The sequence below is a fragment of the Sminthopsis crassicaudata genome, chromosome 3 (assembly GCF_048593235.1).
Source record: "Sminthopsis crassicaudata isolate SCR6 chromosome 3, ASM4859323v1, whole genome shotgun sequence".
Classification (NCBI taxonomy): domain Eukaryota; kingdom Metazoa; phylum Chordata; class Mammalia; order Dasyuromorphia; family Dasyuridae; genus Sminthopsis; species Sminthopsis crassicaudata.
This window is the reverse complement of record NC_133619.1, coordinates 475,179,027-475,192,838: the sequence shown is the minus strand read 5'-3', so window position 1 is coordinate 475,192,838 and position 13,812 is coordinate 475,179,027. Positions and strand designations below refer to the sequence as shown.

General features: G+C 36.2%; 1 protein-coding gene across 1 annotated transcript in view; it reads left to right on the top strand.

Moving 5' to 3' along the window:
• LOC141559696 (cilia- and flagella-associated protein 337-like) overlaps positions 1–13,812 on the top strand; it is a 99,189-nt gene that overhangs the window by 4,545 nt on the left and 80,832 nt on the right. The window contains exon 2 of the mRNA XM_074297430.1: positions 10,793–10,910. Coding sequence (XP_074153531.1) covers positions 10,824–10,910 — 87 coding nt within the window. The 5' untranslated portion in view covers positions 10,793–10,823. The remainder of the gene's footprint in view (positions 1–10,792; positions 10,911–13,812) is intronic.

Below are 13,812 nucleotides of genomic sequence, written 5' to 3'. Positions count from 1 at the left end.
CATAATTCTCAAAACTAAGAAGTATTTTAAAGCAGCTAATTGCTGATAGTATGTGCTGTGGTTAGCAATGAACAAAGGAAACTGCATAGCACAGACTCCACACCTATCAAAGGCTTGAGAGGAGATATAAGTGACAAACAAGAAACAAATAAAACTTATGTAACTCCTCTCAAGCTCTTTATCACCAAGTCTTTCACCTTCTCATTGTGACAAATCTTTTCTTCTAGGTTTGATCCAAGAAAAAAAAAATCAATGAAAACCATTTATTACAAACAGCTGGGAATGTAGCACTACCATCAGCAACCCAGCTCCAGTAATAGAAGAACAGGCTAAAAAATAGCTTGAATTAGAGCAAATGATTCCATTCTCTAGCAACATCAGCTGTAACCATTAGGGAAGCCAGTAGGGAAAAACCTATCTAGCTTATGCCATTTAAGAGTAATGGGAGCAGTTAGAAAGGATTAGCTGTTTTCTGAAATACTAAGATTCCATTCATATCCCAAGTGCCAAGGACCATAACTCATTTATGCCCATTTATGCCATGGTTTTCATTCACAAAGCTAAATTCATCATGATTAGCACCCTTCTACTAAGTCAGATATTTACTTAAGAAATCATATCTCATTTCTTTCTAAAATATTAAATACTTTCTGTGCCTCTGTTTTCTCCAGTGAGTAGAAGAAAATATCTCTGGAACCCCAGTTCTTTCCTTTAGAAAATATGGGATGTTGTCAATCATAAAAAGAATAGAGTTAAAGAGGTGGAGGGAAAAAACGGAGATCAAAAAGAAAATCACAAGAACAGATTAAATGGTTAAGGTGCAACAAATGACCTGAACCAGCTGGAAACCATATGGAAACTATGGTAGTTGAGCTTTTAGTGAGAATGTACAGTTTATCATAAAATATGGTTATTGTTTCAAGAAGCTGGAGAAGAAACAGTTTTACCTATCAAACACACAGACACACACATAATTCCAGTGGATTCTCTGGGACTTATATTTCAACAAAATTTGTTACAAGGTAAGCCAACTCAGAAAAATCCTTTATAAGGAAAAGTAGAAGATACCTGGATAGATGTAGCAAAATAATAATTCATATTTACAGAGTATTTTTTTTTATCAAAAATAATAATCTTGCTCAACTGGACTTCATGCCAAGCTCTCTAAAGGATTTGTTTTAACACTCAAAAATTTCCATCTTCCTGTAATTCAAGTAAATATTGAGTCATTTTTTACTTTAGCTGTAACACCTTCTTAGCCAGGAAGTTTCCAAGACTTCAGAAGTCATTGAGTTAAGTGAGGTAGTTTTTGGGCTCTTTAAGCCTCTTCAGTGTGGCAACTGTGATGCATGGTTACTCTTGAAGAATTAGTGACAGAGTCAATATATTTACTTTGGTCTCTTTCCCATTCTCCGGGACTACTAAAAATCATATTAGAGTTGCTGTAATTGCTTTTTTTCATTGTTGTCTTCTAATTTGGTATTTATTTTGACCTTTGTTCTAATCAGTTAAGAAATAATTATTAGTTAGGCATTTCCTGGCTGTTAAAATGTAATCAACTTCCTGTTTGTGAATGCTGTGGCTGATTTAATTCTTCTAAACAGCCTACTAGTCCTTCTTCCCTAAACCAAAAGTTCTTAACCATTTTTTTTCTTTGTATCATTGATCTCTTTGGCAGTGTGGTAATGCCTATGGATCTCTTATCAGAATAATTTTAAATTATTCTTAAATTATTTTAAGTGTTTCACATAAATGTGGTGGCTAGCAAAAGAAATCAATAACAATGAAATACAATTATCAAAATTTTTTTAAAAACAAGTTCAAAGACCTCAGGCTAAGACCTAAATGACCTAAATATTCTCCCAACTAGTTTTCAGTGTCATCCCTCATGTGTTTCTTTACTGAAGTCACTGAATATTCTTAATATAAAACCTCTATGTCTGAATCCACTGTAATATGTGGTAACCATCAACATTTGGGGAAGGAAATGGAAAACACTCTAATATCTTTGCCAAGAAAATCTCAAAGGAGTCACAAAGAGATGGATGTGACTAAAAAAGATTAAAACAACAACAACATGATCTTCATGGTGGTCTGTTGCAAAATGATGAGGGCCTGGAAGGCAAGATCACCAAATGTCCCATTAAATTTTATTTCTTGTTCAATAGGGAGCATACAATGAAAGATTCTTTTATGCTTAAAGTCTGATTTTGAATCATCTTTCCATTAAAATACAACTTCTTTATGAATTTTGGTTTTGTTACATTGAAAATATTAACATGGATATCATTAAGTCTTTCTAGGAATCTAGATCAGTGGACACATATTTTTATGTTGACATAAATCTGTACCCTTAAAGGTACAAAAGGTTAAATTGATATTTGTATAAGGTTTTAAAGCTGTGTCATTCATGATACCCTTTTCTCCTATCTTTACCCACCATTCTACTTTTATCATTGAAAAAGAAAGAAGAAAATTTAGGAAACTGTTTGAGTCATCTAGGGTAAAAACAACAAGAACAATAAATCTATTACCTTATAGCCAATTTTCTGATAAGGAATCTCTCCATACTTGGTTGAATTGCCCCTTGAATAATAAATACATTATGGCTTTTCTCTAATCCTGATACTCAAGACTTTTACAACCTAGTGAAACTTCTGAAATCTCCTATGTGCCAAAGTGAAAAGTTTTTTTTTTTTTTAATTAGCAATAACAAAACAAAGTGAAATCAAACAGATCTGCTGGCATTTTTCAAAGTGACTTATTTTCATCAACTGTGGAATCACATCACATATGAACTTTGCCTTCTCAGTATCCAATGTGCAATGAGAGTAAGTAACAATGGTAGTGGCTCTTCAGAAGTTGAAAAAAATGAGTAGACCTGATGAAAGACATAAAAAATCCATTCTGGAGGTGATGAAATTTTAAAGATACTCAGAGGTCAATTTTGAAGTTATCTCAGAAAAGATCAAAAGAATGAAGAGATTATAGATTGTTAAAAAAAAATATTAACACCAACTGGCTCATGTGGACCTATTTTGTCATCTCCATAAAATATACATGAAGTTGATTCAAAGATTTAGGCATTTGGAGATACATAATACATATATGTACGTGTTTATGCATATAAACATAATGATATATGCTTATTGCTTGTTGACTTAGAACAAATTCCAGCCTTTAAGACCCTTCTCATATAAGGTGTCTCTCAGTATGACACTTCTCTCAAAATGAGACATGTGTCAAAAACTGGAAACCACCCAATGACAGATTTTACTATAGGAATAGCTTTGCTCTTTTATTGGTTCAGTAATGATATCAAGGGAACTATAAAACAGACATGTTCACCTAAAATGTTTGTCAGTCTCATGGGAAATGTCCCACACAGAGTACAAGCTAAAGAAAAGCCCTCTATTTTTGGCATGGTTCTTTTTGTTCACGGGCAAAGTGACATTGCATTCATTACAATGAACTCTGAAAGACTATAGGGCCTCTTTAGTGAAATCCATAGGAATCTGACAGAGAGAGTTTGAATGGAAGGAAGGAAGGAAGGAAGGAAGGAAGGAAGGAAGGAAGGAAGGAAGGAAGGAAGGAAGGAAGGAAGGAAGGAAGGAAGGAAGGAAGGAAGGAAGGGAAGGAAGGAAGGAAGGAAGGAAGGAAGGAAGGAAGGAAGGAAGGAAGGAAGGAAGGAAGGAAGGAAGGAAGGAAGGAAGGAAGGAAGGAAGGAAGGAAGGAAGGAAGGAAGGAAGGAAGGAAGGAAGGAAAAAGAAAGATGGAAAGGGATGGATAGAAAGAAAATGGGTAGATATAAAGATAGAAAGAAAGAAAGAAAGAGATGAAAGGGTTTTGCCCTAGCATACTAACATGATGAGATGCACTTCTTTCCTCAGTGGTACCAAGGTCCCAAGAAGATATAATTCCTTGAGTGAGAGAGGGTTGATATCTGGAAGGTGATTGTAAGAAAGAAGTGCAATACCCACCCTCCCCCCACCAAACTCTGAGTGTTGGTGACCAGCTTGCCCACTCTGCACAAAGTGACTGCCCATGTGCCTTCTGGACTAAGAACCCACATTACATAATCACCTATAATTGTCAGTGATGGTGCTATGGACTAGTCTTGGAGTATCTTGGTAACTTTTTCTGTCTCTTCACTACCTTGATTAAATTTGTCCCAGATGGCAGAATTTTCAGTTATGGTTTTATATGCATGAATTTTTGGATACCTACATACATATCTATATCTATATATGTATATGTCTTAACCAGTCTTAATACTTGTCTTTAAAGTTCAACAGAGAAGAGTATAGTTTAAAAAGTACAAAAATGTCAAAATTTTAAACTAGGTCTTGCTTGAAGATGATTTTCCCCTTTATTTCAGTCAGCTGGGTGATACTCTGATTCTAGAGTGATGAAAGCTTGGGTTCGCATTTGACCTCAGAAACTAGTTGTATCTGTTATATGACCCCGCTTCTGTTTGCCTCAGTTTCCTCAGTTGTAAAATGGGGATCTTAATAGTCTTTGCAACATTATTGTAAGGATGAAATAATATGTTTAAATACTCAGCATAATGACCTACACAGGGTAGGTGCTATATAAATGTTTATCCCCCCCATTATTGCAAAAGAAGGGTTATTTATAAGATTTTAAGTGAGAATATTATTCAGTTGTCCATCTCAGGAGTACCATAATATCACTTATGTCATAGATATTTTCCTCAAAAGTTGTATATAAAAAGAACTTGGATACTGGACTTGGTGTGAAGATTCAAACCTCACCTATGACACTAATTGTGTGAACATAGAAAAATCGTTTATTTCTCTGAGACTTAGTTTCTTCATAAAATAGGGATAATGTCTATTTTGTCTAGTACACAGGTTTGTTGTGAGATTCAAGTGTGAAAGCATATGCATGGTATTTTTTTTTTTTTGGTAAACTTTTAAAGTGCTATATGTGTCTCATTATTGCTATTATTTATGTTAGCCGCTAAGTGATATAGGGTATAGAGTGCTGGAATCTGGAGTCAGGAAGACTAGCGTTCAAATCTGTCCTTAGATATTTATTATCTGTGTGCCCCTGGGCAAGTCACTTAACCCTGTTTGCCTTAGTTTCCTCATTTGTAAAATGAACCATAGAGAGAAATGATAAACCATTCTAGTATCCTTAAGAAAACCCCAAACTCATGGAGAGTTCGAAGTGACTCAACAAAAATTATTAACTCATTGACTTAAATTGTAACTTCAAAGAGCATTTCTGTTTGATGTTCAGTTAAAGTGGCTCTCTCTTTAGCTTTAAGTTTCTCATTACATCCCACTCTCTCCACTTTCACCTCCTACCCTCTGTCAAATAATGTATTATCTGAACAAACCTGTGAATGCCATAGGGAAGCTTTCTCTATTTGCAGGAATCCCCTAGATAAACCCTTTTGCAGAGTGAAGAACCATTCTGCAGTACAAATAAATGCAGAGAAGTCCCCATTGGACTTGGATCCTTTTCAGTTCTCCTACTATTCAGGGATCAGGACAACAAGGCTGGAATCTTTTTGGCAGTTCTTACTTTCGTGAGTAGAGTGCTTGGGGATAATATGGACAGTTTTACTAAGGCTCTATCCCAGACTGTAAGGAGTGTCCCACTAAGATGCGGGATGACCTAAGGACCATAATGTAGCAACTGCCTCCTTCCATCTGTCTGCTTCCTCAAGGGATTCATGCTGATGCCAGTGAGCACTAGAGTCTGATGTATTCCTCAGCAAGCTGAAAGCTGAAATTCAAGGTGGACAATTTGCTGATGACACAAATTTACTCAAATTCTTCAAAGGAAGGGCTCGGACAGGGATTTGACCCAGGGAATGTCAGAGCAAATGAAAAACTGGGGGAAGGGAGAGACTTGCAGAAAAGTCTTTCTGCAGATGAGTTCTGAATTAGTTATAACCTTTCCAGAGAGCAGGAAAAAATTCTGGCTTTGTCACAGGTAACCCAGGGAACGTCTTCTATTCACTAGCTGCTGGTCATAAAAGTGAATAAGAGGTTTGGCTGAATTAAGAAAGGATTGGAGGATAATTTAGAAACGATTATAATAATGACATTATATAAATCAGAGGCCAGTCCTTACCTCAGATCTTCCCTTTCCTATATGATGCTCTCCCCTCCTCCCCTTTAAAATTAACTTCTTACAATGGAGCTTGGCCCTGGGTTTCCAAGCAGCAGTAGGGAGCAGTTTAAGGCTTTCTCGAGAATTCAGCACATAGTTCTCTTGAAGGGTTAGCATATGCTTCACAAAGCATCAATGCCCCTTTATTTTTACTTCCCTGCTTCTCCATGAATGTATCCTGGACATTTGTTCTTCCCAGCCCCCACTACAGCCTTTCACAAAACCTCTTTACTGAATCTTGAATGCTTCCTGGGGAAGGGAGATGCAAATGATGAGCAGTATCATTGAAGGAAGTAGAGTTGAGGGAGGGAGAAGGGAGCTGGAGAGCTTTTAGATGAGGGAAAATGAAAAGGAAACAAGATGAATGTGTCAGGAAAGCAGGAGAGAGGGGGCAACCCGAAGGTATGAGGCAACTCGGCTGAGCCCTGCTTAATTGGGTCTATTGTTGGAGAATAAAAAGGTACCTTATTAAATGACAAAAAGCATTCTTTTAAAATGTTTCCTTTAAAAAAAAACACTTTGGATTGGCCTTCTTAGGATGTTGTTACTGAAAGTCCAAGTCAAATTTGCTAAATGCAATAGTTGGAAAAATACATGTAAAAAGGAAAAACTCATATTTAAAAGTGCCCTGCTCTGCAGTCAGTATGTGTTTGTATATGTTTATATGGAATGGAATAGAAAAATATTTATAAATATGATTTTATTTAATTCATTCAATTAATGATTCAATTAATTAATTTGTTAATGATTTAATTTATATTTGAGATCAATGAACATTATTACCTCATTCTAGCAGACAGCTAGAAAGAAAAGATTGTGCAAGTAGTTAGAGCTATCTGTTTACCTATTTAGTAAGCATTTACTATATGCCAGGAATTGTGTTTGGGATACAAGCATCAAAATAGTACCTGCCCACAAGGAGCTTACATCTTACAAGGGAAAGACAACAAATAAAGGGCAGATAGAAAAGATGGAAGGAGGGATTGCTCATGGTTTGGAGGGGAAGTTGGCGGGGATTTGATCCTAGCCAATATAAGAGGGAATCCTAGATTCCTATGGGGAGGAGGGACTGAGGGCAGGTAACATGAATTGTATTTGGTGATGTTGCTACTTTTCCTGTAATAGCCTGAACAACCTCAAAATCTGAATTCTCCATTCATTTGTGTATATAGATATACATATCCATATATAGAGACGCTTGTCTCTTGACTGATAGGATGGGAGTATCATTGTTTGACTCAAAGAATAGACATCTCCAGCCTCTTCTCCCTCCCCACTTCTCCAAGGGAGACTTTAATTCCTGCCAAAGGAAAAGCAAGAAGTTGAGGCCAGATGTTTCTCTTCAAAGAATGAGGCTACAAAATTACATCTGTCTGTACCCTTAAATATTTGTGTAGGAGGATATGATTGGATTCGATCTTCTGATCACTGTTTCAGTTATTGGTGGGAGGGAGAGTAAGACCTTAAGCTATATTTCCATGGTTTGACTCCCTGTCTACCAAATTCCAGTTCCACAATGAACTTAGCAATAGCAATAACACTTAGCTAAGAAACCCATTTATCTAAATCAGTAGCAAAACAGAAATCAGAGAAAGTATACAAGAAATGTATGTCTATGTACATATACATATACCTACATACACACATCTATGTATGTATCTATAATCTATCTATCTATCTATATTTAATCTATCCATCCATCTATCTATCTATATATGTATAATCACCCATTGGGAGCAAGGTAGTTTGGCTCAGGGGTCTTAGATCTCATACAAAGAGAAATTCTCTAGTCTCTAATGTTACAAGCTTAGGAGACATGATAAAGACTGCTAGCCCCTCTCCAGGCAGCTCCTCCCTAGAGTCTTTTCCTTCATCAACCTGAAGTTGCCTCAAAGTTGGAAGCCAGAAGCATTCAAAACAACTGCTGAATCCAAAGAGACTTAGAAGAATTCCAAGAAGACTAAGAAGCTCTCCTCTCCCATTCCTTCCAACTCCATTCCACCCCTCATACAGAACAAGGCATTCTTCTCCATCAATCTCATACCATTGGACTTTGGGACGAGGCTATATGAGAAATCTGGAAAGTTGTATGAGTTATCTCTGCTGCCTCTACTCCATTCCTAGACCTAAAGGGTATTAGGACCTTAGGAAACCTTAGGAAAAATAGATATAAGACAAGGAGAATTGGATGAGAAGCAAGAGATGCTAAGGAAAGGAAAATATGAAATGATGGGAAAAGCCAAAAGAGTGGGTTCTAAACCCCACTCCAGCTGTGTGATCTCAAGCAAGTCATTTAACTTCTCTGAATGTCAATTTTCTTATCTGTAAAAGGAAAATAATAGTTCTTCCCCTTCCTATGTCATAGGGTTGTTGTAAGGATCAAATATAATAATGATAATTATACTAATAATGGCTAACATTTATATAGATGTTTGAGTTTGCAAAGCACTTTACGTATATTATCTCCTTGGATCTGTGAGGTTGGTGCTATTACTATTCCCATTTTGCCAATAAGGAAACTGAGATGGAAATAGACTGACTTTCTGGGATTTTAGTGTCTGAGGCCAGGTTAGCACTAAAAACCTTCTGACTTCAAGTCCAACACTATGACTTGAAAAACATGAGATGTAGCATTATTATACAATTATACACACACATATATATATGCATATATACATATACATATATGTATATATATATACACACACACACACATATATATATATATACATTCTTATCTATTTTTGTTGTTGTTCAGTTGTTTTCAATTGTGTCTGACTCTTCGTGAGCCCATTTGGGGCTCTTGGCAAAGATACTGGAGTGATTTGCCATTTCCTTCCCCAGTTAAATTTTTAGATTAGGAAATTGAGGCAAAGAGGGTAAGTGACTTGCCTAGGGTCACACAGCTAGTAAGTGTCTGAGGCCAGATTTGAACTTGGGAAGATTCTGACTCCAGTTCCAGCACTCTATCCACTACACCACTTAGAATATGTGTGTGTATACATATATATACATGTATATGCATACATTTCATGTATACATATATATATGCACATATATCATATAATATAATCATATGTTATATAATGATATATGCTGTTTAAATACAGTGTAATATAACATATAATATAATATGTGTTACAAAATGTTATCTGTTATCTAGACATCTCATAAATTGGAAAAAAATACTATTCTTAGTGTCAGAAGATAGCTGTTTGAATAATAACCCAGACACTTAAACTTTGTGACCTTAAGCAAGTCACACCCTTTAATTCTCACTTTCCAAACTTTGTTTCTTTGTTTGTTTTCTTTTTTCTTTCTTTGATATTCCTGATGAGGAAACTGCACTTATCAATAATACAGATCAGCACCTTTTGTGCACCTTATTTTGTTAAAGAGTTACCTGGGATACTGAAAAATTAAGGAACATACCCAGGGTCATCTATTATGTTTAAGACTTGGTTTTCTTAACTCCACTGGGACTGGTAGAGAAGCCAAAGCTCATAATGAGAGATGTAGATTTGGGATAGATATCCAAAAATATGAAAGGGGGTAAACTCAGATAAAAACAAAGAACTGAGGACAAGAGCCCTGGGAAAAACCATTATTAGGGGGTGAAATAAGCAAAGGAAACAAAGAAGACCAAGAAAACTACTATATTGAAGGAACAATGCAAAGAGTTTCATGAAATAAATGCAATATCATAGAGGTCAAGTAGATGAGGACTAAAGAAAAACCACTGAATTTTTTGAGTAATGACTTTCAAGAGCACAATAAAGACAGGATCCCATTACAAGATAGGAAAAAAGGGAATACATGACTAGAAAGTTAATATGTTAGCTACAGTCCATAAGCTCAAAGACCATGAGTATAAAATATTTTGAGATGGGATAGGAAATTTAAAAAGAAACAAGGTAAAACAAAATTGTTTTTTAAGATGAGAAGAGTTATCTGAGCATCCTGAAAAATGAGGGATTGAAAATGTAAAAGAGGGATGTAAGTGGCACTTAGGTGGTACAGTGGATAGAGCACCAGTCCTGAAGTCAAGAGGATCTGAATTCAAATTCAGCCTCAGACACTTAACACTTCCTAGCTGTGTGACCCTGGGCTAGTCACTTAATCCCAATTGCCTCAGCAAAAAAAAAAAAGAAGAAGAAGAAGAAAGAAAGAAGGAAAGAAAGAAAGAAAGAAAGAAAGAAAGAAAGAAAGAAAGAAAGAAAGAAAGAAAGAAAGAAAGAAAGAAAGAAAGAAAGAAAGAAAGAAAGAAAGAAAAAAGAAAGAAAGAAAGAAAGAAAGAAAGAAAGAAAGAAAGAAAGAAAGAAAGAAAGAAAGAAAGAAAGAAAGAAAGAAAGAGAAAGAAAGAGGAAGGAAGGAAGAAAGAAAGAAACAAAGAAACAAAGAAACAAAGAAAGAGGGATGTAAGGATATAAATTAAGCATCAATTATAGATAAAGGGTTTTATATGCTTTCTTTAGGCCAGAGAAATTTAATAAGCACCTGCTTACTTTGTGCAAGACACTGTGCACTATATTGAAAACTCAAAGAGAAAAGACCATATGATCTCAAGAAGCCTTTATTTTATTCTTCATAACCCTTTATTTGGCTAATATTATCTCCTGCTTTGCATCTTTAAACTCTTTTTTAGAACTTGGAAGAAGCTGCCTCCAGTTGAAAACATGCCAACTGTTAGAATTGAACATGCAGTGTGTTCTCCCAATGTTAAATATGTTCGTTGGAAAGTTCATGAAGACTGGGTGACTCAGGTAAGAAGCAACAACTTACCAAGCTTCCCTCTGCAGGCAATTCTTAAATAAATGAATAAACAAAAACCACATTTTTAATAACATTGACTCCATATAAATTACCACTAGTCTAGCAATCAATACACATTCATTGAAGACCTACTGTGTGACAGACTGTGTAGATGCTGGAAATACAAAAATGCCCTCAAAAAGTTTACATTATATTAGAAATAGTTATTTATTCAACCAACATTGATTGAATAGGCATTGATTGTTCAAAAGAGACCAAGACATATATGAAACTCATTCCAAGAGATGTGATATGTATTGGAATATTCATAAGATGATGAGTGTAAGGTCAGTCAGCCTTCCCTAGGCCTGGCCACTAACATTTAATACCTTTTGCTGGCTCTCATTTTATCAGCATATTTGAAGTTGCTATGCTAAAAGTGGTTCCCGTGCCTGGAGAGGGCCTTTCTTTTTCTTTATCCCAGGGAATGAATTGGTTAAAATTATTTAGTGCTTGTGGAATGCATGATATAATCCCATGACTTCTCATCTTTGGGGTGGTATGTATTAGTGTAATTGAAGGTCTTGTGAAAGCAAGGTGTTGTCCTTCATGTTCCATGCTGGTGTTAGCTCCAAAGAGAATTGTTGATCCAGCAAAGAAGAGCAAAAGCTTCTCTGAGCATGGGCACTTCAGGACAATAGGAATGGTGATATCTATTAAGAAAGGTAAACTGACCCAGGACAGGTAGGTGATATAGTGGATCAAGTTGTGGATCTGGAGTCAGGAACACTCATCTTTCTGAATTCAAATCTAGCCTCAAATACTTACTAGATTGTGACTCTGAGCAAATCACTAATCCTGTTTGCCTCAGTTTCCTAATTTGTAAAATGATGTGGAGAAAGAATGGCAAGCCACTCCAGTATCTCTACCAAAACAATAAAACCCAAATGGGATCATGAGAATTGGACACAACTGGCTCTTACATATCTCTGCCTAAATTTCTAAGTCTCCTTTGAACAAAACAACAGTTAAACTGGATTATGGGGAGTAGTAATAAAAATAGCCTTATTTATGAGAAGGGAGAATAAATGGGAGCATGAGAAAATACTGTAGAAGGAGGAAATAAACATTAAAAGCATCAAGGCATACGTGATAGGTGAAATAGGGAATAAAAAGAAAAGCAGGACTAAGAAAAAACCGACAATAATATAGAGGCAATTGAGATTGACAAAATAATAAGCAAAAGAAAAGGGAATAAATAATAGGTTAGTCTACAGTGGAAAAGAAAATGAATTCAATTCAGCAAAATTCAATTAACATTTATTAAGCACCAGGTGCTAGGAATTTTCTTTTAATGGAAAAAAGTTAGTCCTCTTATCTCTAGTTTATATTTTGCTAGGAACTTGCATGTGCACACAAATGAATAGAGGATAAAGTAAAATGTGGTGAGGACAGGGAAAGATGGAGAAAAGTGTCCTAAGAAAATTTTAGAAGCTCTCAGGATTCCTGGAAGAAGTGAAACATAAGCTAAGCCTTTAAAGAAGAGTGTACTTTTTTGAAAGGTAAAAATGAAAAGGAATCTCATATTTCTTAATGGTATAAAATAGATGAAGAACCCAACTGTTATCACAGTATCTTGTTTATCATAGGCATTTAATAAATGTTTATTCAATTTCATAGAAAAGCATAACTAGACCCAAGGTGTTTTATAACTTCTAAAATAAGACCCCCTTGCAGCTCTTCTCAACTTTCACCCTCCTTGGAGCTGCTTTCTTCTTTTTTTTTTTTTAATTAATCATCTAATCAGTAAGCATTTGTTCATTGACCACTTTGTGCCCCAGAGTTCATGATATTCAAGGACTAGTACCTTTTGTGTGGGGACATCCTGAGGCCTTTTCAGGGCTGCTCATCCTTCTTTGGTACCCACCTGGCACTCACCTGTCACCAGTGGCTCCATGAAGCTGTAACATGCACAATGGTGACTTCTCAGTAAAGCATCTTAGCAGAAGGGCTAAATCAGCTTAAGGTAACTGATGGGCCACAAGCCAATTAGGGGGTTAGGGGGGTGTCTACCTTTGTGGAATGGGCAGACTAGAGCAGTTTGTTCCCATGGCCACAAAGGTGGCTGAAGCAGGTGTTGTGGAGTGCTTGGAGCTTGGTTAGACCCTGAAGACTTCAAGGTCATCCACTGCATCCTGGGCCATTACCAGTCCTCTTGTCCTTTGTGCAAGTTCAAGATCATTGGATGTGTTTTATCTTTGAATTCCTATAACTTAGTATAGTGCTTTGCACAGAGTTGGTGCTTAACAAATGCTTGACTTGATCCAACAGCCAGAGATGGCTGCATTCAAATCTGCTGAGACAGAATAAAGACCTTATCAGTCCCTGACAAAGCATGAGAGGGGAATATTCTTAGAGAGAGCTTGTCCCTATCTGCCATAGTACACCATGGCATCAGGATCTAGGCTCTAACCCCTGATGTTCAGTCATTTCTGATTCTTTGTGATCCTCTTAGGGTTTGCCATTTCCTTCTCTAGCTCATTTTACAAATAAGGAAATAAAGGCAAAAAAGGGTTGAGTGACTTGTCCAGGATTACACAACTAGTAGGTGTCTGAAGCGAGATTTGATTTCAGGAAGATGAGTCTTCCTGTCTCCAGGCACAGCATTTTGTCCATTGTACTACTGAGCTATCCAAAAATAACCTACTTTAAATGATTTTATACTTTAAGATCATCCAGATATTTCCATCAAGGTGATAGAATGTTAGGAGAGATATTTGGAAGCTGGGTGATAGCAGAACTATAACAGCATTGCTCCAAACACGTGTTTTATTGGCTATATGAATGAATGAATGTTCTGCTATGTGTAAGGCTAACTGTGGCCCTTCTAACCATGAATGTGGTTGCCCTACT